The following is a 26,079-nucleotide window of genomic DNA, read 5'->3' as shown; positions in this document are numbered from 1 at the left end:
AATAATGTTCTGGTTTCAGATTATTTAAAACTGCTTATACCGCGTTATTTCTGCTTTTAGTTGCAAAAGGGCCCTCAATTTTACTACAAAATAAAAACAACTCAATAATATAGGTTGTCTTTTTGATATATATTTTTAATAGGGCAGATAAGTACTGCGACCTGGAATCATATACAGTACCAGTAATTCGCTTTTCTTTGTCTTAACAATAATTTCCAGTCGTATGCGTAGACATGAAGGGAAACGTGTATTTTGCTATATAACTAATACAAACTACAAACGTCCTGATGCAATATATGCCATGAGAGTACTTTCCATCTGCCAGTAAAGCAGCACTTCTCCCAGCCCCTCAGCTACCTTCCGCAGTGGCGCAGAAACTGCACTTCCTGCTGCTGTTGAGTAGTTCCTTTACTTTCTGTTGCATTGCTGGCTGGATTTAGTGCATCTGCCTTCTTACAAGCCATTTATTATCTAGGTAAGTTGTTTATAACGGCAATTTTGTACATGTTCTCCTATGAAATTAGCTAGTTTTGAATCCGAATGTTTAGAGCTACTGACGGTTCACGAACCGACTAAAAAGACTTCATACAAACCATATATACAGAATAAGTTTACTGGACGGGGTACAGCGAAGTGACCCATTTCTAAATCGCAGATTCTTGAGTTTGCGTTTTTTCAGAAAGCCGATGATTAAAATTAATTTTTTGAATAGTTGACCCTAATCACCGAAGTGAAAAAGAATCCCAAACCCCGTTTGTTATTTTTTTCTTTGTATACAAAAAATACTTAAGTGGGAGTTTTAACGATCGCGGCTGCGCTTACATTTCAAAAGCTGAATTCAGCTTTTTCAGTCAGTATAGCAGTATTTTGCTGTTTGGAAAAATGCAGACGGGCAGCACGTCATTAAAAGGCTAACTGAATATTTGGTTATATTGTTTATTATTTTAGGTATAATATTTAGTTATTTCTTTATAATGGGTCACCTGGCTGTGTTTTAATGGGAGTGGGTGAGACCTTTTAAAGGCCTTTTAAATTTTGCTATTAAAAATATTTTAAAAACCACAGCTTTCTTTTTTTTTAAGCAGCGTGTTCGTTTCAAAAGAACTTGATTTGTTCGTTTGTTGTGAAACCTGTCTGTTGCATCAATGTTTGTTGTTCATATATAACCGAGTTTGTGTTAGAGTGGAGCGCAGAACATTTTCGTGCTTCGACTTCCTTGTTTCAGGGGACTCAATTTGCATATGTTCACACTGCAGGGATGCAGAGATTTAGTAAACTTTCCTTTTAATCCTGATGTTTATTTTGTTAGCGACCTTAGATGCACTGTTACATTTGTTTTGGCACGCCTTTAGTTTTGAAGTGCGTTTGGTTCGTCATTTTTAAATTTCACTCTGCGTTATTCACAGCTTCTCGCAAACGGCGCACAACTCCAGAACTGGAGGGCGGTTTCACCTTTGCTCTTAATGACTTAATCCATATGATCTCTGCTTCAACTGGGACAAAATAACATTTTTTCGTGGTCTTTAGCTCTTGAAGATTAAAAGAGCCATAGAAAACCTACCCTGGAGGACTAGCGTTGTGTATCTCTGGTTGCAGAAACACTTCGGAGGTTTCCACGAAAACATAAAAATAGTTAACAACTGGTTTAAGGTCCACCCGAGTATGCCAAACACACAGCGATCATGTCTTACAGTCGTCGACATTTGTCTGGCAGTCAAACTTTGAAGTTCACATTTTATTCCAATTAAACTGACCTGCATTGCTCACAAAAAGGGTCAGATGTGATTTGGCCCAGAAAAGTCAAGATTGTTTGGAACTCATTTTATACCAGAATACTGCCATTTTGCAAAGTCTTTGAGCACTTCTCTTTGCCCTCTGTTTTGATATATGCACGCTTATTTCCCAAATGAATGCACGTGTATCATAGCGATGAACAGTGAGTTTCAAAGGGATTTTTGAGAGAACTTGATATTTATTTCAATATAGAAATATAAAAATGCAGGAACTATCCATTATATATAATCAAATAAAAGAAATATATATATATAAAGAAATTGATATAAAAGAAACTATTGATTGCTTTGCTCGTTTTGTTGAGAATAAGACAAAATAATAATCTTCCCCCTGTTTTTGTTTGCTTTGCAGGAAATGGATGACTTTTCGGTGAGTTCTTGTATGTTCAACCTTGAGGCTAACGGCCTGCTGCTTGAGTTTTGTCTCGTATTTTGAGTACTTACTCTTTTACCTGAACAAAAAAAAAGATCCATTTCCTCCTATGGCCATTTAAGCACCAAAGATGGACACCTGTATGAATTGTCAAGTTAAAATGTTTATGAGTATGTTACCCTTGTGAGAGTCTACTGAATTTTTAAATGAACGTTTTTTAATAAATAAAATGGATGTGAAGCATGTAGCATTTAATGGGTTGTGGTGAGTCAATTCTCAGACCTCATCCCTGCCTCAGTAAGAACATGGTCCAGCCCTGCACGTGTAACACAGTCATTTCTGCTTCCTCTCTGTGCAGCTATCAGATGCTTTACAGGGGGATCTTCCCGGCAAAGCAGCCAAAGTGAGCAACACCAAACCTGCTGACCCGGCCAGCACCTCTGCTCCTGCCAATCCAGGGTGGCCTTCCGGGCCCTCTGCTCCCCCAGGCCAGTATCCTTCGGGCCCAAGTGCACCTGGCCATTTCCCTGGTGCTCCAGGGCCAACTCCTGGACAGTACCCCTCAGGTCCTGGAGCACCAGGGCAGTATCCTGGAGTTCCCTCTGGTCAAGCACCATATTCCACAGGCCCTGGGGCCCCTGGACAGTACCCATCGGGCCCTGGGGCCCCTGGACAGTACCCATCGGGCCCTGGGGCCCCTGGACAGTACCCATTGGGCCCTGGGGCACCAGGACAGTACCCATCGGGCCCTGGGGCCCCTGGACAGTACCCTGCAGGAGGAGCTCCAGGACAGTTTCCTGGAGGTGGCCCAGGACCCTATCCAGCTGGTCCTGGTGCCCCTGGACCATATCCCTCGGGTCCGGGAGCAGCTCCAGGGCCCTACCCCGCGCCTCACATGCCCTACCCTGGTGGACCTCCTGCAGCAGGGCCCTATGGACCCAGTGCCCCTGGAACCTTCCCCCCTGCTCCTGGCTCTGGCGCCTACCCTGGCTTCCCTGGGGCCGGGTATCCTCCACTTCCTTCTGGTACCTGGGGCCCCCCCAGCTCGGGGACCTTCCCAGGTCAGCCGGGCCCCGCAGGCCCCCCAGGATCTGCTGGGCCCTGGAACCCCTTTCCCACCCCTTCCTTCGGTGGACCCCCTGCTCCTGGGGGAGCCCTGGTGAGTGAGGACCTCTAAGGTCATGAGTTCTACACCCTTCACGCAGAGGTGGAAGTACTGTACTCTCGGCCCATCGCCTGGCGGGGAGCGGGGAGCGATGGCCATAGTCCTGCCGGTTCCCGTGAGGTGTGACGTAGTGGAGGCGTATCAGTGGCTAAACAACCACAGAGAAACCAACTGGGTGGCCAGTTTTGCAGTGGAAAATTATAGCAGAAAGGAATAACAAATTATGTATCACCTTACATTATTCTTGTGTCATTATAGATCATGACCTGAAGATTTGACCAAAATGTACTTATTATACAGCTCTGCTGCTGTCCTTCCCTTTTCACCAAAAACTCAGGGAATGTGATTCTGAGGCATTTTGCAAATGCCTCTATAGTACTTCCATCTCTGCATTGTACCGTGTACAGTGTTCTGAACAGTAGAACAGAAGGAAATGTGTACACGCAGGGTAGGAAATGTTCAAACACAGGTCAAAATATAGAAAAAGAACATGTTAAAGATCAACCTTAATATTGGCAGTGGTCAAAGAAAGCAGAATGCTTTAACATGTTGTTGGTAAAGTGGACAAGCTCATTCTGTTCTGTTATAAGACAAACATGTTCCTATTCTGTAGAGGAGAACGTTTGTTCTGTCTCTTATGCTGTAGGTTTAATACCCCTATAGGAAACTGGTACCTGTAAGGGCAGCGTGCAGTGTGTAGCAAGTTTCTACCTGGTGTTCTATGGTGTGGGAATGAATCTGGTGCACAGGTTTAATGTTCCCTTTGGTCTGGTGGCAGTTCTACAGGCTTCTCTGGTGTATGAACAGTTGTAGAGGTGGAGGCGTGTATCGTAACTTAAAGAGATTCTCAGGGATTCAAAATAATGTATTCTTTTCTTTCAGCCCAGATATAACCCACCATACATTTGATCGCAGTGATTTCTCCCACAATTTAACGGATGAAGACATCACAGTTCTACTGCCTTCTTTTTTTTTTCCTTTCTGAAGTTCAGCTTGGACAACTTTGTCTCTTTTCACTGATGGGTTTGACCTGCTGATGATGTTGAAGTGTGGCAACTTGCAGACAGCGATGCCTGCTGGAAATAAGGGTTGTTTTCCTTGAGTAATATACAGTGCATTTGCTTGTAATTACCATATACAGTATCATGGGTAAAATGCTGTACATAAATCAGTATTTTTGGTTGTCTTTTGTGTGGACTTGTTTAATAAAACCAAGCAAACTCTTAATAGAAGATGTCAAGAATTTGTGTATTAGCTGTCAGCAGTGGATTTTCTTGCATGTGTATGATTAAAGTGTCATATCATTCCACCAATTGGTTCCTGCTTTGCAAAATTGTACAACCACTGAGTTCATAGAGTGAGACCATTCCTCAACAGCAAAACACCATGAGCTTAATAATGATTGTCCTTCATTTATATGAACAAATATCTCCATGAAAATTAATTAAAACTACATTATCTTTGAGCAGCTGCCATGCCTGTGATCCTGTCGTTCTATTTTTATACATGATTTTTGTCTTAACTGCAAAGAATTCAATCTGTGTCCATGTGTCCAGGTATGTCTTGGTTCTGAAATGGACAACAATTTTTTAAAATGCTGTAGGTTTTTAACTTTTGAGCACATGATTTGCAAGGCCTGTAACCTTATGGAGGATAATATCCAAAGTCTTGTACTTGTGGTTTAGGATAATACACAGAAATGAGAGAGGCCTAAGAGAAAAAAGTGCAGCCTTGTGTTTTCAGGTTTTGATTCATAGTGATGGCAAACTTTAAGTGACATTAGATGTCTTCAGACATTTTTAGGCCTCGGCAGATTTTTAACTTTCCTCCACAATGTTTCGTTCTCTCTACAACGTTATGAATACGAGTGACATTCGTTCGTTAGATATGGCTTTTTTCCTTCAGGCAATTTCAAGGAACCACAAGTATTTTTCAAACAAAAAGACAAGTCTTTTTCCGTCTTCAGGAATGTAATGCTGTCTTTTAAAAGTGTGCAGTGTTCACACGGGCAGGTCAACAAATTCTAATCTGCTAAAGTGTACAGAATATCTGAAAAGATAAAAGGATTCAATACATTTTAAAATATTTTTATTTTGTGAACTCATACCTGAATGAAATGTGTTGTGTCAAGCTGAAATATTCTGGGAGTGGTTCCTAGCTGCTGGAATGTTTTTTACATTAAGGGGTCTTCAGAAGAGGCTTTTTCTAGCCTCATGTCATCCAACCTTGGATGACTTCTGTGGAAGAAGGAGAACAGAAAAGTATTTTTTGCCATCAATACGGTACAGCCAACTAACCCATGGCTTCATAAGATTATTCCTCTATGCTTGTCTTAAACATGCCAGAGTTTAAAATAGTAGGATATTATAGGAGCCTGTTTATAACTGCAGTACCGTACGTAGGCCTGGATTAAACCTTACCTTTGAAACCCTTAGCACTTTGAACAACACGCCCAGTGTTTGATAGTAGTTACTGTTGTTTAGCATCCAGAAGCCCTTGGACAACAAAAAGCTGCCACTGGGTATAGAGCTTTTAGTTTGTGATTGGTAAGAGGTCTTAAGTTTGATTAAATTTAGAGCTTTGGGAGAATTATGTATAAAAGTTCTCAATAGATGCAGTTCTAGACTGCATTACGGGCTGGACTTCTGAACATCATCTTCATATGTACACAACAGTGCGGATATGATCATACTTGCCTGTATCCTTACGGAAACGCGTACTTGATTCTTTCCTCAACTGCCTTTCCTGTTTTATCATGGCAGTGTATTGAAGTTAAACAGCACAGATCTTACAAATTCATCCGTAAGTAGTGCTTTTCTGACACCATCAAAGACTTCCGTGGAGAAAGCAGTTTTCACCCTGTTGGAATGAACAAAATCTCCACTAAGGTTTATTCAAATTTACAGGAAAAGGCCAATGTATTGTAAACATGCAAGGGAAGGGTCATTTTGCTGTATTTACTGTAGGTGCAGCATTAACTACTGTAAACACCTATAACCATTTTATACCAACTGCTATACATTCTTCTTTAAAGTGTCTATACCATTTGTTTGCCTTTCTAGGTATTTATATAAGAAATGTGATGGAGAAACATGCAGTCACTCCCACTTCCATAAGTACTGCCCTTTGTGTTGCTTAACAACAGCACCAGCAGGTTATTGACATTCTCTGCTGCTTTTCAGTAAAATTCTTGCTAAAGCTGGATCTTCAGACTAGACAGCTGGTGTTGTTTTTCAGATGTTTGAGTGCTTCATGGAAATTTCATGGACATAACATCTTCCTGTATGTAAAACATTGGTTCTTATTTAAATTCTTCCTTAACTCACTCAACAAAAACAGCAATAATAAGAATTCCTCATTACACACAGTAAAAAGGCAGCAGGAATTCTTAGTTTTATTGCTTCTGAAGGACGATTTCAGTAAGAAATCGTGTATTTAAAGGTGTCCTTCTTATTTCAGACCGTTCCCTATGAGCTGCCCTTACAGGCAGGGGTGTTGCCACGCCTGATGATCACCATCGTAGGAGAACCTACAAAGAACTCGGAGAGGTAACACCAACACAGGCTTCTCTCTCATTATTAAAGGACTTGGGACATGTTCTTGATCCTCTGAAAGCACTCCAGACTCTTCTGCCCAGCCCCAAACCTCACATAAATGATCCAGAGCCTGACGAAGCACCGATAGTTTAAAAGAGTGACCCATCTGTATTTTTTTTTGATGCACTGGTAAAGAGACTTCCTGTAAGGTGAAACGCACATTTAAATGCTTAATGTTTCAGAACACATAGCTGCGCTGTCTATACAAGCATTGCTCTTTGATTGTGCATTTTGACTTTAAAATCCAGCTGTAACTCAATCAAACAATCAGTCATTTCCTCCCTAGAATGCACCCAAGAGTGACCAGGCCTGTGAGACCCTTCTTCATTCTTTTCTGATAGATTCCAAAACCATCCTCTCTTATATTTTGCTACCAGTTGCTTTTTAAAATCTTCCTGTAGCTCTTCTAGAAATGCATTCATCCTTCCTGTTGCTCTTTTCTTCAAGGTCCAAATCAAGGAAACAGGAGGTTAGGTTGCCATTCTCCCAGATTTCTTTTAGTCTACCAGATGTCCCTAATGCTGCTCCTGTTGTTCACTGTTCTTGCATTTACTGTCTCCTGTTATTAAACTTCCAAAATATAACAAACTGTTCCTCACATTCTAACTTCTTATGTGTCAGCACCATTTCTACATATTCCTATTTCTTTCCATTTATCCTTGTTTATACAGTCTATAGTCCTCACTACTGTCTCTCAACTGCTTCTTTCCTCATCTGTTACAGCTAGGTCTATCTAGTTGGCAAACCTAAGGTATTTTATTCTTCTGTGTTCTATCTTTTACCCTCTCACAAGAGATATGGCATCCAACCTGCACAGTCCTTTGGGTTTCCTGCCTTTGGAAACATTGTGACAATGGATGGACACCAGGAATTGGGCCTTGTTCCACTCTTCCATATTTCATTGTATATTCTGCGTAACTGCTGCACAAATATTCACAACTGGAATTCCTGTCAAAACCAGTGATCTTGTTGCTTTTTCAAAGTCTTGACCATCATTTCCACTTCTTCCTACATAGTTCATTTTATGCTTGCCTGCCCTCCTCAACACAAGCTCTTCTTCCTCCAGTTCTCCAGGATGTTCACTCTTATCTTTGAAGAGACCTCTTACATATTCCCTACATCTTAGATCTTCGATCTTCCTGTTGTCGGCTTTTGCTTGGGGCTCGATGTTTTCCTTCAGTCACTTGATTCTCTCGTTTGCTGTAACACCGCTGACAGTAAAATAGAAACGCAGCAGGAAGTGGAACAATAGACGACCGATACAGGTGTGAAATCTCGAGGATGAGTAGAACGAAAGTCTGTTCACAGCAGGGGGGAGGCCCGCTGTCGGTACTGTTTCCGTTTCCCTCACAGATTCAGGGATGTCCTGGTTGTATTTCAGGTTTCACTTTGATTTTGTACGTGGCTCGGATGTGGCCTTTCACTTCAACCCTCGGTTCACTGAGAACACGGTGGTCCGCAACTCGTTTTTAAACGGGGGCTGGGGCCCCGAAGAGAGACAGGGAGGGTTTCCCTTTGAGCAGGGGAAGCGTTTCGAGGTAAGAGGGTAACAGCTGAATATTATAGTTTTAATTATATTAAATTATATTATATTAAATAACCAACTCAACAACTCTGCCTGTGTTAATAACTCGGGGAAGGAATGGCTTCTGTTCTCTTTTAACATTTCTCAACAGACTAACAGGACACTTCAGTTATTTTATCCATTTTCTTTAAGGAACAATGCCATGCAATGAGAGTCAAATTACATATTTGGCAATGATCAGTCTGTTTAAGGAATAACTGTATCCTCTATATGTTATCATTTCAGTTTTAGGAATATAGAGGCATTCCTGCACTACAGGAAAATACTTAGAATTTTGTTATTCTTATTCTTATTCTTATTCTTCTCCAGTCTCTTCACAGTTACAGCTACAGTATATAGGATCTTTAAAAACACGCTGGGTGTGATAATGACACTTTGTAAAACTTCAGATATTTCATATTATTTAACTCCATATAATTAGCAGCTACACTCCCCTTTATATGTCCTGTCTTACACAATTAATGACTTCCTATTCCTCAGTAATTAAAAGATAAGGTCAAATAGTGGTGGTCTTGTATCCTGTGATGTACAGTATGTGTGAGTGTGGTTCAATCAGATGTTTGCTCTTATACAGAAAATAAGAGAAAATGATTCTTTTACAGAATACATGAATTGAAGCCTGGGTACTGCCTACTATGGAACATAACTCCAGTGTAGAGGCATTGTGATTAAGAACTTCACAGACTCTGTGAAATAATAAAAGAAGAAAATAAAGCAAAATCCCTTTGATGCTGAACTGAGGTTATGAAAAGTGCTAATATCTTAAGATGTAATGGGGGGGGGCATTTCAGGATGATTCCTAGCATGTGAGCTGTGAGCTGCAAAGGAACAAGTAGAGGTTAATTTCACACCGAGTGGAAAAAATTGTGTTTCAGTTGTGGCGCCTCTTCAAATGTGAGATTGCAAGGGTGCTTGTTTTGGAAAATGTAATGATCTCTCATTCTACTTTTCAGTGTGGGGTCAACCTCTGCTTGTTGCCTTTGCGACATGTAACCTTAACAACCTTTTCTTGCTCCTTTCAGATTAAAGTCTTGTGCGAGGAGGAGGTGTATAAAGTCGCAGTGGACGGAGTTCACCTGCTGGAGTTCAGGCACCGTGTGCAGCCGCTGAAGGACGTGACCCTGCTGCGAGTCCAGGGGGACGTGACTCTGTTCAGTGTAACTCCCAGCATGGTCTAACACCCACAGGCCTCGCTGGGACTACTGCCTTCACTTGGCATCCAGCAGGTCTTACTGCAGCACTAGCCAAAGTACTAGAGCTACCTGGAGTGTACTCTAGGACGTTGCAGTGATACGTTTAAATAATATGATTAATGTTATACTTGATTAATTTGCAAGTATAGGACAATTATTATCCATCTGCATGCTGTAATGTCCAAGAATATTGCCCTACAGGCTGCAGCACTAAAACACACAAAACGTAAGGAGAAGGTGCATAAATAAAACAAATTCTATGTATAATGTACAGTATGTACACCGTTATTGACTAAGGGTTTGATTAAGGCACATAAATATACTTGAATGGATGCAGGCTGCAATCTTTATGGTATTCCAGAAAAAGCTCTGCTTCTTCTCTTTTATAGAAAATTTTGTAAGTCTTTTCAAACATAGGAACATTTTTTTTATTCTGATGCATGTCTGCTGTTACTTTTATATATAAACTGGTAAAGAAATGCATGTGAAGGGTTTTTAATTTTAAAACAGCCCTGTTTCTGTCTCTGTTTAGATCAGGTTTAGATCAGAAAATTTAATTTTCTATTTTTCTGATTAAACTGTAGTTTCTCAGCCTTTATGTTGACCTGCATTTACCTTTAAAATCATGTCTGTAACATTTAAGCTGAGCTGTTGCCCTCAATATTTATCTAAAACAGAATGGCATCAGTTGTCAGTATGGTGGATTTAAATTAGAGGAAAACTGCATCTCGTCAAGCCATTCAATTGGAGAAGAGCTTAAAAACAAGATTTGTCCAAACGCAAGAATACACTTTTTGAAATCAATCTTTTAAAGCACAGCAAAGACAGAAATGTCAAAGCCATTGTCATGTGCTAGTCCAGCAAATATCCACTCTAGTTTATTTGGGTTTGTGGCTTTGAGATGAACTTTATATTTTATTGGGAAGAATGAAAATACTCCCTGACCACCAAAAATATCACACTTGTGTTGTACAACTACAATAGTATAATGAACAAGCGTGCCAAACAGAACACTTTAGGGAAAGCACAACTGCATAACAATTGCTAAATGAATAATTTAAAAAATCATCTTCTGGTTTTATACAGTAGGACGTTAGATTTAATTACCAAAGGTAGTAATTTATTTCAAAATTGAGAAAATCCCTGTGTATCTTCAGAAGTCATCCACACTAGCACAATGGCTATCTTATATAGTGCTTCAAGACGGGAACTATATTGTGATTTCAATATGAAAGTAATCTGTTTTCTCTGACCATATTACTTCAGAACTTGATTGTTATTTGAGTTTGTAATAATCGCAATATGAAAAAAATAAAATGTTTTGCATTGTCTAAAACTTAAATGTTCCTCCTGTTGACTGTTTAATTTTTGTTTTCTGCACGTGTTCTTTAGAAAAACTGTGAGCTGCTATCCTACAGTACAGTGCTCCACATAGAGTGAATGTTTTGTGTTTGCCTGAAAACAGACATACTTGTCAGCTGGTAGATTAAATCTGCAAGTGTCCCATTGATTGCAATGGGCCTGTTTCTGTGAGATGTTCCATGGTTATTCAGACAGGAGTCTTGTTTATTGCCCTGGCAGTTAGTTTAGTGGACAGAGCCCAGAGTACAGAGTGCCTCAGTGTGTGCTGAGTTGACTTTTCCACATGGCAGAGGGTGGGGAGGGTTAGGCATTTCGGTAATGGCAGTTATGCTGAAGCTCGTGCTCTGTCAGTGGTTTCCATGGCAATGGTATAGCAAAGACAGTCTCTACAGTCATCAAGTTTAGACGTGCTTTTTTTCATGAGCAACAGTCTCATGACTGCAAAGTTTACATTTTGCACTTGCGGCTCTGTGTGCATATGTGATTGTGTAACTAAATATGACCCATAGCCATTACAATTGAGTGCAAAAGTAATGATGGCATTTGACCTTAGATTAATCTAATTTTACATATGTATCTGACACTTTACAAATCAATTCTTTATCTTTATAATTCTTTAAGTTAAAAAGCATACCCTTCCCTCACTGTTGGGACATTTTACAGGTCCTAGTGCTGAAAAAGAACACAAAAGAGTTCATATTATGGCAGAATGAAATCCTACCATAGTCTGTGATTTCCTTATTTAAGTTCAATTAAAAATGAGAGCTTGTGGGTAAAAAAATGGTTTTATCAAATCTGTTTTTAATGTAGATGGAGTCAAACACCTAGTGTAAGCTTTTCTTGTTTTGTGGGTGTGTGCCTATGCTTCTCCCTAGAATACAGAAGTAAATCATACCTCTGACTGTCTGTGGCTCCTGACCCCTCCCTAGTTTCCAGAGCAACAGGAATGACTACAGTTATAGCATTGTTAGTTTACAGAAGCAGAAACTTGAGTATTGTCTGACAGCCATCAATCCTCCGGTAATCCTCAGGTATTTTCTCACTCTCATACATTATACTGGAGGAGGTTCACTTAATGAAGGCATAAACACAATCTTAGTTCCTTACACTCTTGATCTTGGCAACACCAAATCTTAATTGCGCTCTACATGTGGGAAAGTTTATAATGCTGGAAGGCATCAATCTTACACTTTGCACTGTTTCTCAATGGCCAGTGTTTTACTTGTGAATTCTGCTCTGTGGGTGTGACAGACAGGGTGCGTCCTGTGCAGATTTGACTCTTGTCCTTTAAAGAATGTTACAAGGGAAAACCAAACCACACCATAAGATTAGGTTTCAGACATCACCAAAGATAAACAATAAAAGCAGACCATCCTGATCGGGGGGTGATTCAATTCACCCATGCATTTCTTCTTTAAAGATATAAAACAAAAATAATAAATAAAACAAAATATTTTTGTTCATAATCGAGTCAAATGTTGGTATTAATTGCTCACGGATAGGTGATAAACACATCCTATCCTGGAACATTTAGAGTCCTTTTTGACTTCATCTTTGAATGGACAGATATGAATGAGCCTGTTGAATATAGTACGATGCATTTGTTTCATGAAGGGCACTGTTTACTCATTTCTGTACCTTTGTTGAGTGTTTTCTTTAAAAAGAGCTAAATATTTACTTATAAAATATAAAGTTTCATGGTTTTCCATGAAGTATTTTAAGTCTCCCTTTCACTTAAATTCTTTGTAAGGCTGAGTAGTGCATGTCTTGGGGTTGTGTAGTACTCAGTAAATCTACGTGACATCATTATGGAATCTGCTCTGCACCAGAACATTGCCGCCTCCCATACCTTTCCCCTCTCATTCGTATGGATCAGCCAGGTGGTATGGCTGAGAGAGACTCCATAGCTGAACATCATTGTAGATAACTGGTGATATACTTTTATCTAATGGTATTTGGGTTATGTTTTTATTCCATTAGGTCACATTTATACCTGGCTTGAGAGTTTTTACAAACTTGGGGGGCTCACCTATACTAGCTGATTCACATCAATAATTGAGAAAAGAAAAGAGACAATAACCAAATAAAGGATTCCATTCCTTATTGTGTTGATGTTGATTCCTCCTCCTCCTCCAGTTTTCTTTTGCTCACACTTCATGTTGTTGGCTAAGGTTAGGGAACATTTTCATCCAGAGGGCTGCACTACACTGTGCAAATACAATTGCGGACGATATTCTTATATTTTGTCTTGACCTACTGCCAGCTCCTCCCATTTTGGTACAGCTACATGCATACATTACTGCTGCATAAAAGCAATATTGTACAACTACATCAAGGCTTAAGTAAGAGCTCCACTTCATTGCCATAATAATGTAAGTCAGTGCAATCAGTGATTGCAGGGGTATTCTCTGGTTTATACAGCGGCTACGCTATTGCCATTAGAACAGATTTTATCTCCTTATAGTTTTCCACAAGGAGCTGGAACTCCTGGTGTCAGGAATAAGACGAACGTGGTATTGCTGGTGTGGGTGAAGGATTCGATGCTCGGCCGCTCCTGCTTTCTGAAGTGGGGATTTAACGCGCGGGTAGATTGGGTATTTCAACCTGGCGATTTTATTTAGCCCGACAGCTGAAACCAAAGCAAGTCTGATGTCAGTGACTGGATTAATTTAGTCCGCCAAAGCAGTTAAAACTGCTTCGAGAAACAGCTCCCTGCTTGTTTATCACAATATTTGTCTTAATGGGTGTGGTCATTTAAGAGCCTGACATTCGAGTCGAGGTGTGGTCTCGTTTGTGAACTGCAGGCTGTGAACCGCTTAACACTTCTGCGTGAGAGCTCGTCTTTGCTTTTACCTGTACTGGAGACAACTTTCAGCAGCAACACGCAGGTAAAACCAACTATTATTCTCGTCTATCTCTAGACAGCTTGTTTCATTTGAGTACTCTGGATGCAGAACTGAAACAAAACTGCAGTATTTCAGAGGATAAGGACGTCTTTTAATACAGAAACGGGAGGATTGAATCTGTTTTGAAAATAAGCCTCCATCTTAAATAATTTACATGAGTGATAGTACATATTTTATATGTACCATTTTGCTGGAAACCCTTTATATTTCATATTATTCAAGTAAAAAGCTTATCTTAAAGACCGCTTTACAACACAAGAGACAAAACTCAAGACGAACATACGCATTACATTGTCATTGGCGTACAGCATATTTTCCCTATATTTCAGCTGCTGGTGGAATGATTTATTTAGTGGTCTACAGAAAATGTTACTGAAGTGTATATTTTAATTTTCATATTTGCATACAGTACTGAGAAAATGTTTGTGTGTAGTTCAGTTGAGCGGTACTCTCACTGTATTTTTGGCCTAAGACGTTATAAGATCCTCATGAAGGTCTTAAGAAAAATGAGGGTAACCTGATTAAACATGTAATGCAGAGACATGAGTTCTATTTAGATTATTTAATTAACAAAATGGTCCAACAGTATGTCCATTTGTGTGACAAGTCTGTGAACTCTTAGATTCAGTAATGGGTGGCAAATCCTTCAGCAGCGAAGGTTTCAGCTAGACGTTTTTCTGTAACTGTTCATCAGTCTCCCACTTCAGGTTTTAGGAATTTTAGAAGAAACAGAAGAAAGCTCACTTCAGGTTCTGCCATGGCAGTTCAGTGGGGTTTAGGTCTGGACTTGGCCACTCCAAAATGCAAAACCTCTGCTTCGTTAGCCATTCAGTTGAAGATCTACTTGTACAGTGGTGTGAAAAAGTGTTTGCCCCCTTCCTGATTTCTTATTTTTTTGCATGTTTGTCACACTGAAATGTTTCAGATCATCAAACAAATTGAAATCTTAGACAAAGAAAACACAAGTAAACACAAAATGCAGTTTTTAAATGAAGGTTTTTATTATTAAGGGAAAAAAAATCCAAACCTACATGGCCCTGTGTGAAAAAGTGATTCCCCCCCCCTGTTAAAACATAAATCAACTGTGGTTTATCACATCTTTGGAAAGCAGAGTTCAATTTCTCTAGCCACACCCAGGCCTGATTACTGCCGCACCTGTTCTCAATCAAGAAATCACTTAAATAGGACCTGCCTGACAAAGTGAAGTAGACCAAAAGATCTTCAAAAGCTAGACATCATGCTGTGATCCAAAGAAATTCAGGAACAAATGAGAAACAGAGTAATTGAGATTTATCAGTCTGGAAAAGGTTATAAAGCCATTTCTAAAGCTTTGGGACTCCAGCGAACCACAGTGAGAGCCATTATCCACAAATGGCGAAAACATGGAACAGTGGTGAACCTTCCCAGGAGTGGCCGGCTGACCAAAATTACCCCAAGAGCGCAGCGACGACTCATCCAAGAGGTCAGAAAAAAACCCACAACAACATCCATAGAACTGCAGGCTTCACTTGCCTCAGTTAAGGTCAGTGTTCATGACTCCACCATAAGAAAGAGACTGGGCAAAAATGGCCTACATGGCAGAGTTCCAAGACGAAAACCACTGCTGAGCAAAAAGAACATAAAGGCTCGTCTCAGTTTTGCCAGAAAACATCTTGATGATCCCCAAGACTTTTGGGAAAATACTCTGTGGACTGACGAGACAAAAGTTGGACTTCTTGGAAGGTGTGTGTCCCATTACATCTGGCGTAAAAGTAACACAGCATTTCAGAAAAGGAACATCATACCAACAGTAAAATATGGTGGTGGTAGTGTGATGGTCTGGGGCTGTTTTGCTGCTTCAGGACCTGGAAGACTTGCTGTGGTAAATGGAACCATGAATTCTGCTGTCTACCAAAAAATCCTGAAGGAGAATGTCCTGCCATCTGTTCGTGACCTCAAGCTGAAGCGCACTTGGGTTCTGCAGCAGGACAATGATCCAAAACACACCAGCAAGTCCACCTCTGAATGGCTTAAGAAAAACAAAATGAAGACTTTGGAGTGGCCTAGTCAAAGTCCTGACCTGAATCCGATTGAGATGTTACGGCATGACCTTAAAAAAACGGTTAAGGCTCGAAACCCTCCAATGTGGCTGAATTACAACAATTCTGCAAAGATCAGTGGGCCAAAATTCCTCCACAGCGCTGTAAAAGACTCATTGCCAGTTATTGCAAACGCTTGATTGCAGTTGTTGCTGCTAAGGGTGGCCCAACCAGTTATTAGGTTTAGGGGGCAATCACTTTTTCACACAGGGCCATGTAGGTTTGGATTTTTTTTTCCCTTAATAATAAAAACCTTCATTTAAAAACTGCATTTTGTGTTTACTTGTGTTTTCTTTGTCTAATATTTCAATTTGTTTGATGATCTGAAACATTTCAGTGTGACAAACATGCAAAAAAATAAGAAATCAGGAAGGGGGCAAACACTTTTTCACACCACTGTATGTTTAGGAACATTGTCTTGCTATAAAACCCACTTTTAGCTGACGAGTGGATGGTCTGACATTCTCCTTCAGAATGTGTAGATGCAACTCCACATTGGTGCTTCTGTCACCTGTCCAATTCCTGCGGCTTCAGAGTATCAGACTGTAATATGCCCAAGAGCATTGCGACTGTGGTTTGGACACCCCCTGTTTAAGTGATGTAGGAAATGGTTGATCCAGTATGTGGATTAATCAACTGCAAAATAGCATTTCATTTCATTTACTCCTTCTGTGAATATGTATGTCATAACCAGAAATGATAATTAGCACAAACGTTTATAGACCTTCCACTTCTACAAAAGGGATATCACAGCACAAAATGGGGCTTGTCTGATGCTGCATTTGAAAGCTGTATTATCAATTATTAACATCCCATTATGAAATGGATGACAGGGGAGGGCATTTATTATCAGTATGCCCAAAGGTGCTGTAGTTGTTAGGTGGCTTCCTTCTTTTAAGAAAAGACTCTCGCCTATAATCTTGATAAAAACTCCATATGACTGCTTGAAAACATGAAAATGAATGTGCAAGCCATTTGTGAACCCTGTATTTTTTTTTTTGGCATCTTGTTGCATTGTTGAATTACAGTCAGTATATAAGATTGAGCCCTCTGCTGGATACAAAGTAAAAAACAAACTGCAGTCAGTATTTCATACTGTGGGCAAAAAACAAGGTTAGAAATGCAGTTCTTCCACAATGTAAACTTAGGCTCTTTATGTCAGAGGTGGAGAACCTGTTCCACAGGTTCCTGGAGAGCTACAGACCTCCAGGCTACATAGTTCAATCTAAATCAATTGCTGGCTACTTACAAAAAACTTTAAATTTGATTCATTAAGCAACATGCTCAATGAGGGGCTGGCAAAAGGTTGTGCCCAGTATTAAGAGTAATTCCCTTGGAACACACCGGTGGAGTCCGATTTTTCTCATGTTTTAATTATCAGAAAACGATTCTCTGTGTATTTGAAAACAAGTTTACCAAGTATTTATCACTGCTTCTGTAGAGATCTTTTGAATAGTTGCCAATGTCATCTAGAGTTCTGAGTTGGAGCTGAATGCTATTTTCGCATGCATCATCTAGTGAGGTAGTTCACTCGGTAATCACTAACTGCAGCTCAGGTTTTGAATGTCTGTTTTTTTTTACTAGCTTATTATGTATTCACCTCATAGATCAGTTGTTGTGCTACTTATCGCAGCTAGAAATTGGGAAGCATGGTGTGTATTAATCCAATAGCATTTTTTATAATCACTATCTGGATTCTCTATCCACTATATCTTTAATTTATGGGCCTCAAACTCAGTTCTGAGGAGGCCTAGTGTAGCCAAGACACTATAGCTTAAAATAACAACAACAAAAATAACTCCATCTTCACTACATGGTATTGTGGAGGACTAGGACCTCTCAAGTTTCCTTGAGAGGAGGTGCCTAAAAGCGCATGATTCTTTACTGTGGAGTCTGACAGGTAGGGGTCACAGCATTCAAACCTGCCAAATATGTATGGGGAATTTCTCTAAGAAATCCTACATTCATGTCTTCACTAATATGCAGCACTGATTTTAGAAGTACTGTAATCCACCAGATTTATGTAGACGTTTCTTACAATAAACGTACACTGTGGTGTCCATGATAAACTCGTATAAAAGCTCGTTGCATCGTGGAGAGTGAGATGAAGATGCTGATAATATCAAATAAAACATTAACCTACCCCATATATAACATACATTTTTCACTTATGGTCATAATCCTGAGTGGCCTCGTTAGTGAAACTGTCCGCAGTCAGAGCCCTGTGCCTAACCTTGTTACCCTTAGTGTCTTCTACCTGAGCTCTCAGTTAGTATTTCTTTATTGCATGATTGTAATACTCCAGCTGAATTTCTGAGGTGCTTCATAGGTTCCTGTTATCTTTAACAGAGTTGTTAAGAACACACGGTCTTCATTTGCTGACAAAATGAGCGATGGACTTTCAGTAAGTTACCCTTTTGGTTTCTTTTATCGTATTTGGTCTAAATATAGCCACTGCAGGGGAAAAAAAAAGAGAAAAGCGATGCAACTGGGTAGGAAGTAAGTAAAAAAAGTGGATCAGTTGGCAGAAACGCGAGAGACAAGTTCCTGGGGGAGGCATGTTACAGCTGAAAGACAGCCATCTGGAAATGAAAGAGGAGATTTGAAAGTTATTAGTCGATAATGGAGTGCTGGGTGGATTGCATGAACCAGTCAGTATAAACCAATTATTTTATTTGGTTGTAGTTGAGCTGGGGGGGGTGGTGGCTGGTGGTATGAGGAAATGATTTTCTTTCTCTTTTAATGTGACAGCTCACAGATGCTCTGGGTGGGGATGATCAACCAAGTGCTGGGCAAACGCAGAACAGCCCCTGGCCAGGCCAGCAGAGTGGCAGTGGGGGGCAGCCTGGGCAGCCTGCTTGGCCCGGGCAACCCGGTCAACCAGCCTGGCCTGGGCAACCCGGTCAGCCCAGTCAGCCAGGCTGGCCCAGTCAGCCAGGCTGGCCCGGGCAACCCGGTCAGCCCAATCAGCCAGGCTGGCCCAGTCAGCCAGGCTGGCCCGGGCAACCCGGTCAGCCCAATCAGCCAGGCTGGCCCAGTCAGCCCAATCAGCCAGGCTGGCCCGGGCAACCTGGTCAACCTAATCAACCAGCCTGGCCTGGTCAACCAGCATGGCCTGGGCAGCCTGGCCAGCAAGGTTGGCCAGGACAGCCTCCTCAGCCCACACCACCTGGGAACCCTGGAGAACAGCCGTGGTCAGGGGCGCCCGCTGCCCCTGTGAGTGGGCCCTTGGTAAGGAATTTCGGTGATTCACTAACATAGTGGGGGACAGGAGGGGGAGTAATCCAACTCCAGGACCAGTTTATCTTCTGGTTTTCCTTCCTAAATAGTTCCTAATAACTCAGTCGATCCCTTCATTTACCTGAATATTTGATTCAGTAAAACTTTAATTAGATCCGCCTCTTAAACACTTACACTTAAGTTCATTTTAAGGATCACTCACGTCGGCTCGTTTTCTTAAAGCCTTCCAGACAGGAAGTGAGTAGGGGACACTGATTAAAGCGACACAAAGCCAACAGTCTACAGGTGAAATCAAATGGGAACAGCTAGAGCAGAGAACTTCAAAAGGGCATCTTCACTGTTTTATTACAGAACAAAATGCGTTATTAAAATTCAACATTCATTCAGAAAAATGTTTGATAAGCAGTACCTACAAACGTAGTCATTTTGAAATCATATGAGATATATAGGTTATAGATTTTGTTGTAAAAGCTGTAGTGTAATACTAAAGTGTGACTAATAGATCCACGTTTGCTGCTTAATGGTATGTTAAAACACTGGTTAACAGTTTGAAACCAACCCAAGCACTAAGTGCTACTTGTGTGGGTTCCAGGATGTTTAAAGGTTCTTGTGTCACCCTCTCTCTGTCTCAGTCTGTGCCGTATACCCTGGAACTGCCCAGAGGAGTCTACGACAAGATGTTGATAACCATCACTGGGGAGATCAAGCCTAACCCTAAAATGTGGGTACCGATGTCAGCCTTTTCGTAACCATGATAGCGGTGGTATTGCATTGCTGTCGCTGTTCTTTGCTTTCAGTTGAGTCACTATTTCCAAAAAAAAGCTTAATCAAATTGATTCCTTCTGGAACAAACGGGACATGTGAAAGCAGGTTTAATTGAACTTGAACCAGAGGGACACCGATGATCTGTGGTATTATGAGAATAAGCGTATTATTAGGGTTGAGAACTATTTAAACTAGCAGACTGGGGGGCAGAGAGCTCACAACAGGCCAACTTGGGTGGGATGAGAAAAGCTCTTGTGCTAGAAGCTTAAGGAATAAAATGCAAGAACACAAGGCAGCTGTGTTAATGGGAAAATCAAGTAATGGACACGGGTTGTTTTTGTTTTGGCACAAGAAGCAGAGTAGAAGATGTGGGTGGCTTGAGAATAGATATTGAAAAGACTTACCACTAGGTGTAGCTGCAGATCACTCAGTGAGTACATGGGCATGAAAGCTTAATGAAATTTGCCATCAAGAAGGTAAGCTGCTAAACTGATGTTATACTACTGGCAGATCTCAATGTGCCACGCATAAACTGGAATATTGTGATGGCGGATACAGAAGCTGAATCTGACATGATTGAAATAGTTAGTGGTTCCTTTTTAGGAATCGATTGTAAAGATGATCTTTTCAAGATGTAAAAGACTGAATAGAAATAATAATAATTGCTTACACTTATATAGCCCTTTTCTGGACACTCCACTCAAAGTGCTTTACAGATAATGGGGACTCCCCTCCACCACCACCAATGTGCAGCATCCACCTGGATGATACTGGGAATACTGGGGAAATTGTCGTGATAATATGATATCTTTTGATGATTACTTTAAATATCTAAAACCTGAATCAAAGATCAGGGCATGTAATTTTACAAAAGCAGACAAAGAACGAGGCAAGTCTTGCAAATGATGAATAGGGAGTCCAGGAGAAGGACAGTTAAAGATCAAAGACATGTTCAAGGCTCCAAGGAGTTAATTCCTAAAAAAGTCCAAGCCTGAGAAAATATGGCCTATATAGTTAAATAGAGTTGTTAAGAAAAATCTTGGAAGGGAAGCTTGTGCTCTACAGACTTTATAAAAGGGACCAAGATTCAAAGATGGGGAAAAATGGGCTAAAGGTACATTTGAAAAAGGACGTTAGACTTCCAACGAGGAAGATGGAGGCAAAAAATATTACAAAGCTTTTTTGTACAACAGAAAGTGTATATAAAAGGGAGTTGTATATAATTGTGAGGTAATAGGCAATTAATAATAGAATATGATAAAGATATAGTAAACATGCTAAATTAATATTTCACAAAGATTTTTGCAATACAAGATGGACAAATCTTTTGTAAAAATTGGAGAACCAGCAAGATGTTTTTCTCAGAAAGCAGAGGTGTTCTTATGTTATCAAATTGGCTGGAAAATTGTTGATTTTGAGTAATCTTCAAGGAGAAGAGAAACAAACTACCGTTTTTTAAGAGGTGGCCAGAAATTTCAGAAATGAAGAAAAAAAATTCTTTGTGGGGAGGTCACATTTGAGAAAGAGTTAGGGTCTGTAAAAACTTCATGTAAAGACTGTTCACTGTTTGCCCCTATAGGATTACCTTAGACTTCTGCAGAGACAAAGACATCGCCTTTCACATCAACCCGCGCTTCAACGACCATGGGAAGAAGGCGATAGTGAGGAACTCTCTGATTGGCGACCGGTGGGGCCACGAGGAGAGGCATATTCGAGGAAACTACCCCTTTGTGGAGGGAAAGCCTTTTGAGGTGAGTGACTTTAAACAGGGCAGTAGCGTGAACCCAGATAGGACCTATGGACAGAACTGCTGTGCCTGCCCAGAAGAGGATACTACCTACAGTGCCTTGTAGAAGTATTCACCCCCTTCCCATGGTGCCCCATCCATCCAAAAATCCATCCATTTTCTAACCGCTTCTTCCAGTTCTAGGTCAAGGGGGAGCTGGAGCCTATCCTGGAACTCAGTGGGCACGAGGCAGGATACACCCTGGATGGGATGCCAACCCACTGCAGGGCAAACAGACACAGACATGCACACACTCACACTAGGGCCAGTTTTCCCAGAAGTCAGTTAATCCACCAGTATGTTTTTGGAGTATAGGGAGAACCCATGATGACCCATGCTGTTGCACAGTGACAGACCCATTTAAAGTGAATATGTCTAATCACACCCGAATGCTAACTCAGAACTCCAGTGAACGAACAAATTTGTAAATTCTTTAAATGTAAAAAAGAAAATTGATGAAACACTGCACAGAAACATCAAAAACTACAATATTGAAAGGTGATTTGCATAAGTGTTCAACCCCTGTGCTATAGCAAACCTACTTCAGGAGCACAAAATTACTTTGAGAAGTCACACAGTTGAATGGTCTCTATCTTTGTGCAATAATATTGATTCATGTAATTTGAGAATAATATATATATCTCTGTAAATTTTTTTTAAATCAACCAGTGTTTTTGAACCCATGAATCCGACGTTGCAAAGATTCAACCATGAATCTTGAAGAGCAAGGATCTTTGAAAACGTGGAAAATTAGAACATAAGAAATGTTGCAAATCAGAGGCCATTCAATCCATCTGTCTCATTGAGTAATTAGTAGTTAATTTGATCCAAGTGTCATAAGCAGCTCTTTCTAGAAAGAAACTAGAATATCATCTTCAACCACATGGCTGTACTCCCACAATCCTTTGGATGGGAAAAATACATTCTGTTCTTGGTTTTAAATGTAATTTAATTAATGAAGGTGTATAATACAACTCAGGAACTTCCTGGGCAGATTCTGGGACGTTCCTTCAAACTGAGCTGTCCAGGAAACGTTCCTGCTTTAAAGCTCACCTGTATGGCAGAGTGGCAAGAGAGAAATCATTATTAGAAAAACATCTCAAATCCTACACGGACTTTACAGCCAAGCAAGCATGGAGCAAAAGCATTTGTAGTTAGGCAAAATTGGAACATTCTTATCGACATGAAAAGCGTTACATCTGTTGCAAGTTCTGTATAACACAGCATCGTCTAGTCAATTCCTAGTCATCCTTATTGTCAATCGTGGTAGTGGCAACATCCTGATAACAAAATGAGACATCATTGGAAGGGAGTGAATACCTTTGCAAGCCACTGTATATGGTAGAACTGTTTAACTAACAGAGTATCCTTCTGTCATTGGAAGATGTTTATTAGAATTAGCACAGGTATATTCTTCCATCAAGAAGATGACAGCAATGATGAACACGCAGGCTCTCAAGAAGAGACTTTGCATTAAAATAAATGTCCCTTCTTGTGTTTGTCATCTTCCTGAATCAGATGAAGATCCTCTGCACCACAGACGAATTCAAGATAGCGGTCAATAAGGCTCACGTTCTGGAGTTCAAGTATCGCATACGAGATCTTCACAAGATCAACAAACTGGTCATCTACAATGATCTCACCTTGACCTCGGTGACTGTGGACACCCTGACTTGATGTCCCTGTAAGCCATCACAGTGTTGCTCGGGAGTTTCTAAACTGTAAATAATAAAATGGTTCCTCCTAATTTTTACAGGGTGTGTAAAATTATGTTGCTGCTTTAAGCGACATTAACAGCTCCATTTTGTTTTTTATCTTGTTAAATGTTGCAGTAAAAATCTCCACATGAATTCCTTACAATTTGAGTGTTATCCATGCACAACTGTTTTTCTCGAATAAATTTCACTGTTTAATACCTCCTTTGTCCTTTGAGACTCCTTTGTCCTTCAGTAAGCACGGTCCATGATAAACAATTTTATACTTTTTTTTTTACCTGCCATTATCTAGTTATTTCTTCATATACAGATACTTTTGTACTGAGCTCCAAGAAAAAGTTTATAAAAGGCAGATGTGTTAATAGTCGCCTCTGATCCACTGTAGGAATGAAAACCTCAGTGGTCTATTTTGGCCTCTACTCACATGAACCAAGTACAAGACCAAGCACAATCCCGACGTGCAACTCTGTTCTAAGGTTCTCCATTAGAGGCGATTCTATGCAGAACAGAAAGAAGCTGTAGTTTTATTTGTATCCACGAGAGGGCATAATGAGTTCGAAAGAAAACTAAAAAAACAACCAAGGACGTTTCTTCACTGGGAATATCGAAAATCTGAAGTTGGTATTTTGACATAACAGAATTGGTGGTTTATGGAAGAAGGTGGTGATGATCTGTCTGCTTCAAGTTTGCAACCCACAGCAACAGCTCATTCTGTAGATCTGTGGGAGAGATAATAAGCATAAAATTGATATTTCCAGCAGTCTTAATCATTAACTGCACTAATACAGAAAACCACTCAAACAAGATTTCAAGATTTAAAAACAAACATTTTTAATTGGAATAATTTAGTCTCGTCTACATTTAGTTATTTTTAGGATTTGAAAACGTTTTCATAATTGGGTCACACTTTCATCTACAGAACATTATTCTAAAGAATGAAACAGCTGTCATTCAAGTGAGAAAGTCATCCTCTAAAACTGAGTGCATCGCATTTTGCAGAGTGTATAAGAAACAGTCTTTCTACTTGATTAAAAAAAGAACATTGAATAGGAAGGTTCATTTGAGGACAGGGTATTTGCCCCTAGTGTTTGATTACTACTACAGAAGCTAATCAATCTGAAGATTACTGGTGTACCTTAAAATTACAAATGACTAAAGTTTTTGCTCCCTTAAAACAATTCTTTGTTAGCTAAAATGATGTATGTTTTTATTCTTTTTATTCTCTCAATAAACTAGTTTCTCCTGGATAATGCAACAAAAGCATGGTTACTGTAATTTTACTTGGCACCGGTATAACCTGAGAAAATCTCGAGTTCTTGGGTTCTGTGCTGGGGGATGTAGGGCTGGTTTTTTTAATTGGGAGGGGGGGAGGTTTTGGGGTGGGGAACTGCTGCTGATCATGTGGTGACACTAGGAGGGGGTTGTGTGCATAATGGTGTTCAAGGCTTCAACAACCCACAGATTGCTGACACACAGGTGACATTAAGAAAGACAAAATCTAGCGCTCTGCAGTGAAAATGAAGTCCTTTTTTCACTGTTATTAACATCAGCTCGTGATAAGATTCTGACAGCCTGTGCTTAGTCCTCACACCCTACTCCTCCACAGTCACTTGTGGTTTACTAATCGAGTGATACATATAGAAAGATTTTTTGGAATGACAGAAAATCGTCAATGTGTTTTTTTGTTTGCTGTTGTTCTCCCTTTTCCTCAAACTAACTTTCACATATTATTTTTGTTTCTTTACAGATGGCCTCGATGGGCTGAATAGCCTCCTCTCGTTACAAACTGTTGTTATGTTCTTATTCAAGCCCTGCACACCTTTACTTGTCAGAAGATACTCAGCCTGTGGGCTTGCACACCTGAACTATGCTTCCCTACTCAGGAGCAACGTATTGACAGGTGAAAGAGAAACATTAACAGAGTGGCTGTGGGGTCTTGAATGTTGTGGGTATTGACTAGGAACATCAGATTTATCTTCAGTTGCTGTAATATTAAGCAGTGCCTTGCATATGGACCTGTGTATGGGCCTATGTTGGACCTGTGTATGGAACAGTGTATGGACCTTATATGGACCAGTGTGTGGGCCTGTGTATGGACCAGCGTACAGTATGTGCCTGTGTATGGAACAGTATATGGACCTTTGTTGGATCTATGTAAACCTGTGTATGAACCGCTGCATGGACCAATACATACACCTGTGTATGAACCTGTATAGCACAGGGCTTTGCATGATGAAATGAAGCATAAGCAACATCTCTAAACTATCTAGTTCTGCCAAAACCATACTAATCACAATCTAGTCAAACACAATACAGAAGAAAATAATCCCTCAATAGCCTCTGCCAAGCTTGTTACAACATTATCATTCCTCAACAAAAACTATTTCCAAAATGTTGTCAAAGTTTTTGTTTTTAGTCAACTAATAAGTGGTAACGTGTTTTGACGTCGACAACGATCAAATAAGTTGCCTTCAGAATGAAGGCAGCTTATTTGGAATGACTGATGTCCCACAGTAAAACAA

General features: G+C 40.3%; 2 protein-coding genes across 2 annotated transcripts; both read left to right on the top strand.

Annotated features, from left to right (window-relative positions):
- The first annotated feature begins 381 nt into the window (after positions 1 to 381).
- On the top strand, positions 382 to 11,042 carry lgals3a (lectin, galactoside binding soluble 3a). Its single transcript, XM_088925244.1, has 6 exons — positions 382 to 475; positions 2,146 to 2,163; positions 2,525 to 3,325; positions 6,791 to 6,879; positions 8,309 to 8,465; positions 9,535 to 11,042. The coding sequence occupies exons 2-6, from the start codon at positions 2,149 to 2,151 to the stop codon at positions 9,688 to 9,690; spliced, it is 1,218 nt and encodes a 405-aa protein (XP_088781370.1). The 5' UTR covers positions 382 to 475; positions 2,146 to 2,148; the 3' UTR covers positions 9,691 to 11,042.
- Positions 11,043 to 13,482: 2,440 nt separating this feature from the next.
- Positions 13,483 to 23,759, top strand: lgals3b (lectin, galactoside binding soluble 3b). Its single transcript, XM_088925064.1, has 6 exons — positions 13,483 to 13,955; positions 18,401 to 18,455; positions 18,803 to 19,282; positions 19,924 to 20,012; positions 21,636 to 21,807; positions 23,361 to 23,759. Exons 2-6 carry the CDS (start codon positions 18,438 to 18,440, stop codon positions 23,517 to 23,519), a joined length of 918 nt encoding a protein of 305 aa, XP_088781190.1. The 5' UTR covers positions 13,483 to 13,955; positions 18,401 to 18,437; the 3' UTR covers positions 23,520 to 23,759.
- The last annotated feature ends 2,320 nt before the right edge of the window (positions 23,760 to 26,079 follow it).

The sequence above is a fragment of the Atractosteus spatula genome, chromosome 9, assembly GCF_055471065.1.
Source record: "Atractosteus spatula isolate fAtrSpa1 chromosome 9, fAtrSpa1.hap1, whole genome shotgun sequence".
NCBI classification, from domain to species: Eukaryota; Metazoa; Chordata; class Actinopteri; order Semionotiformes; family Lepisosteidae; genus Atractosteus; species Atractosteus spatula.
This window is presented reverse-complemented; position numbering and strand designations above follow the sequence as displayed.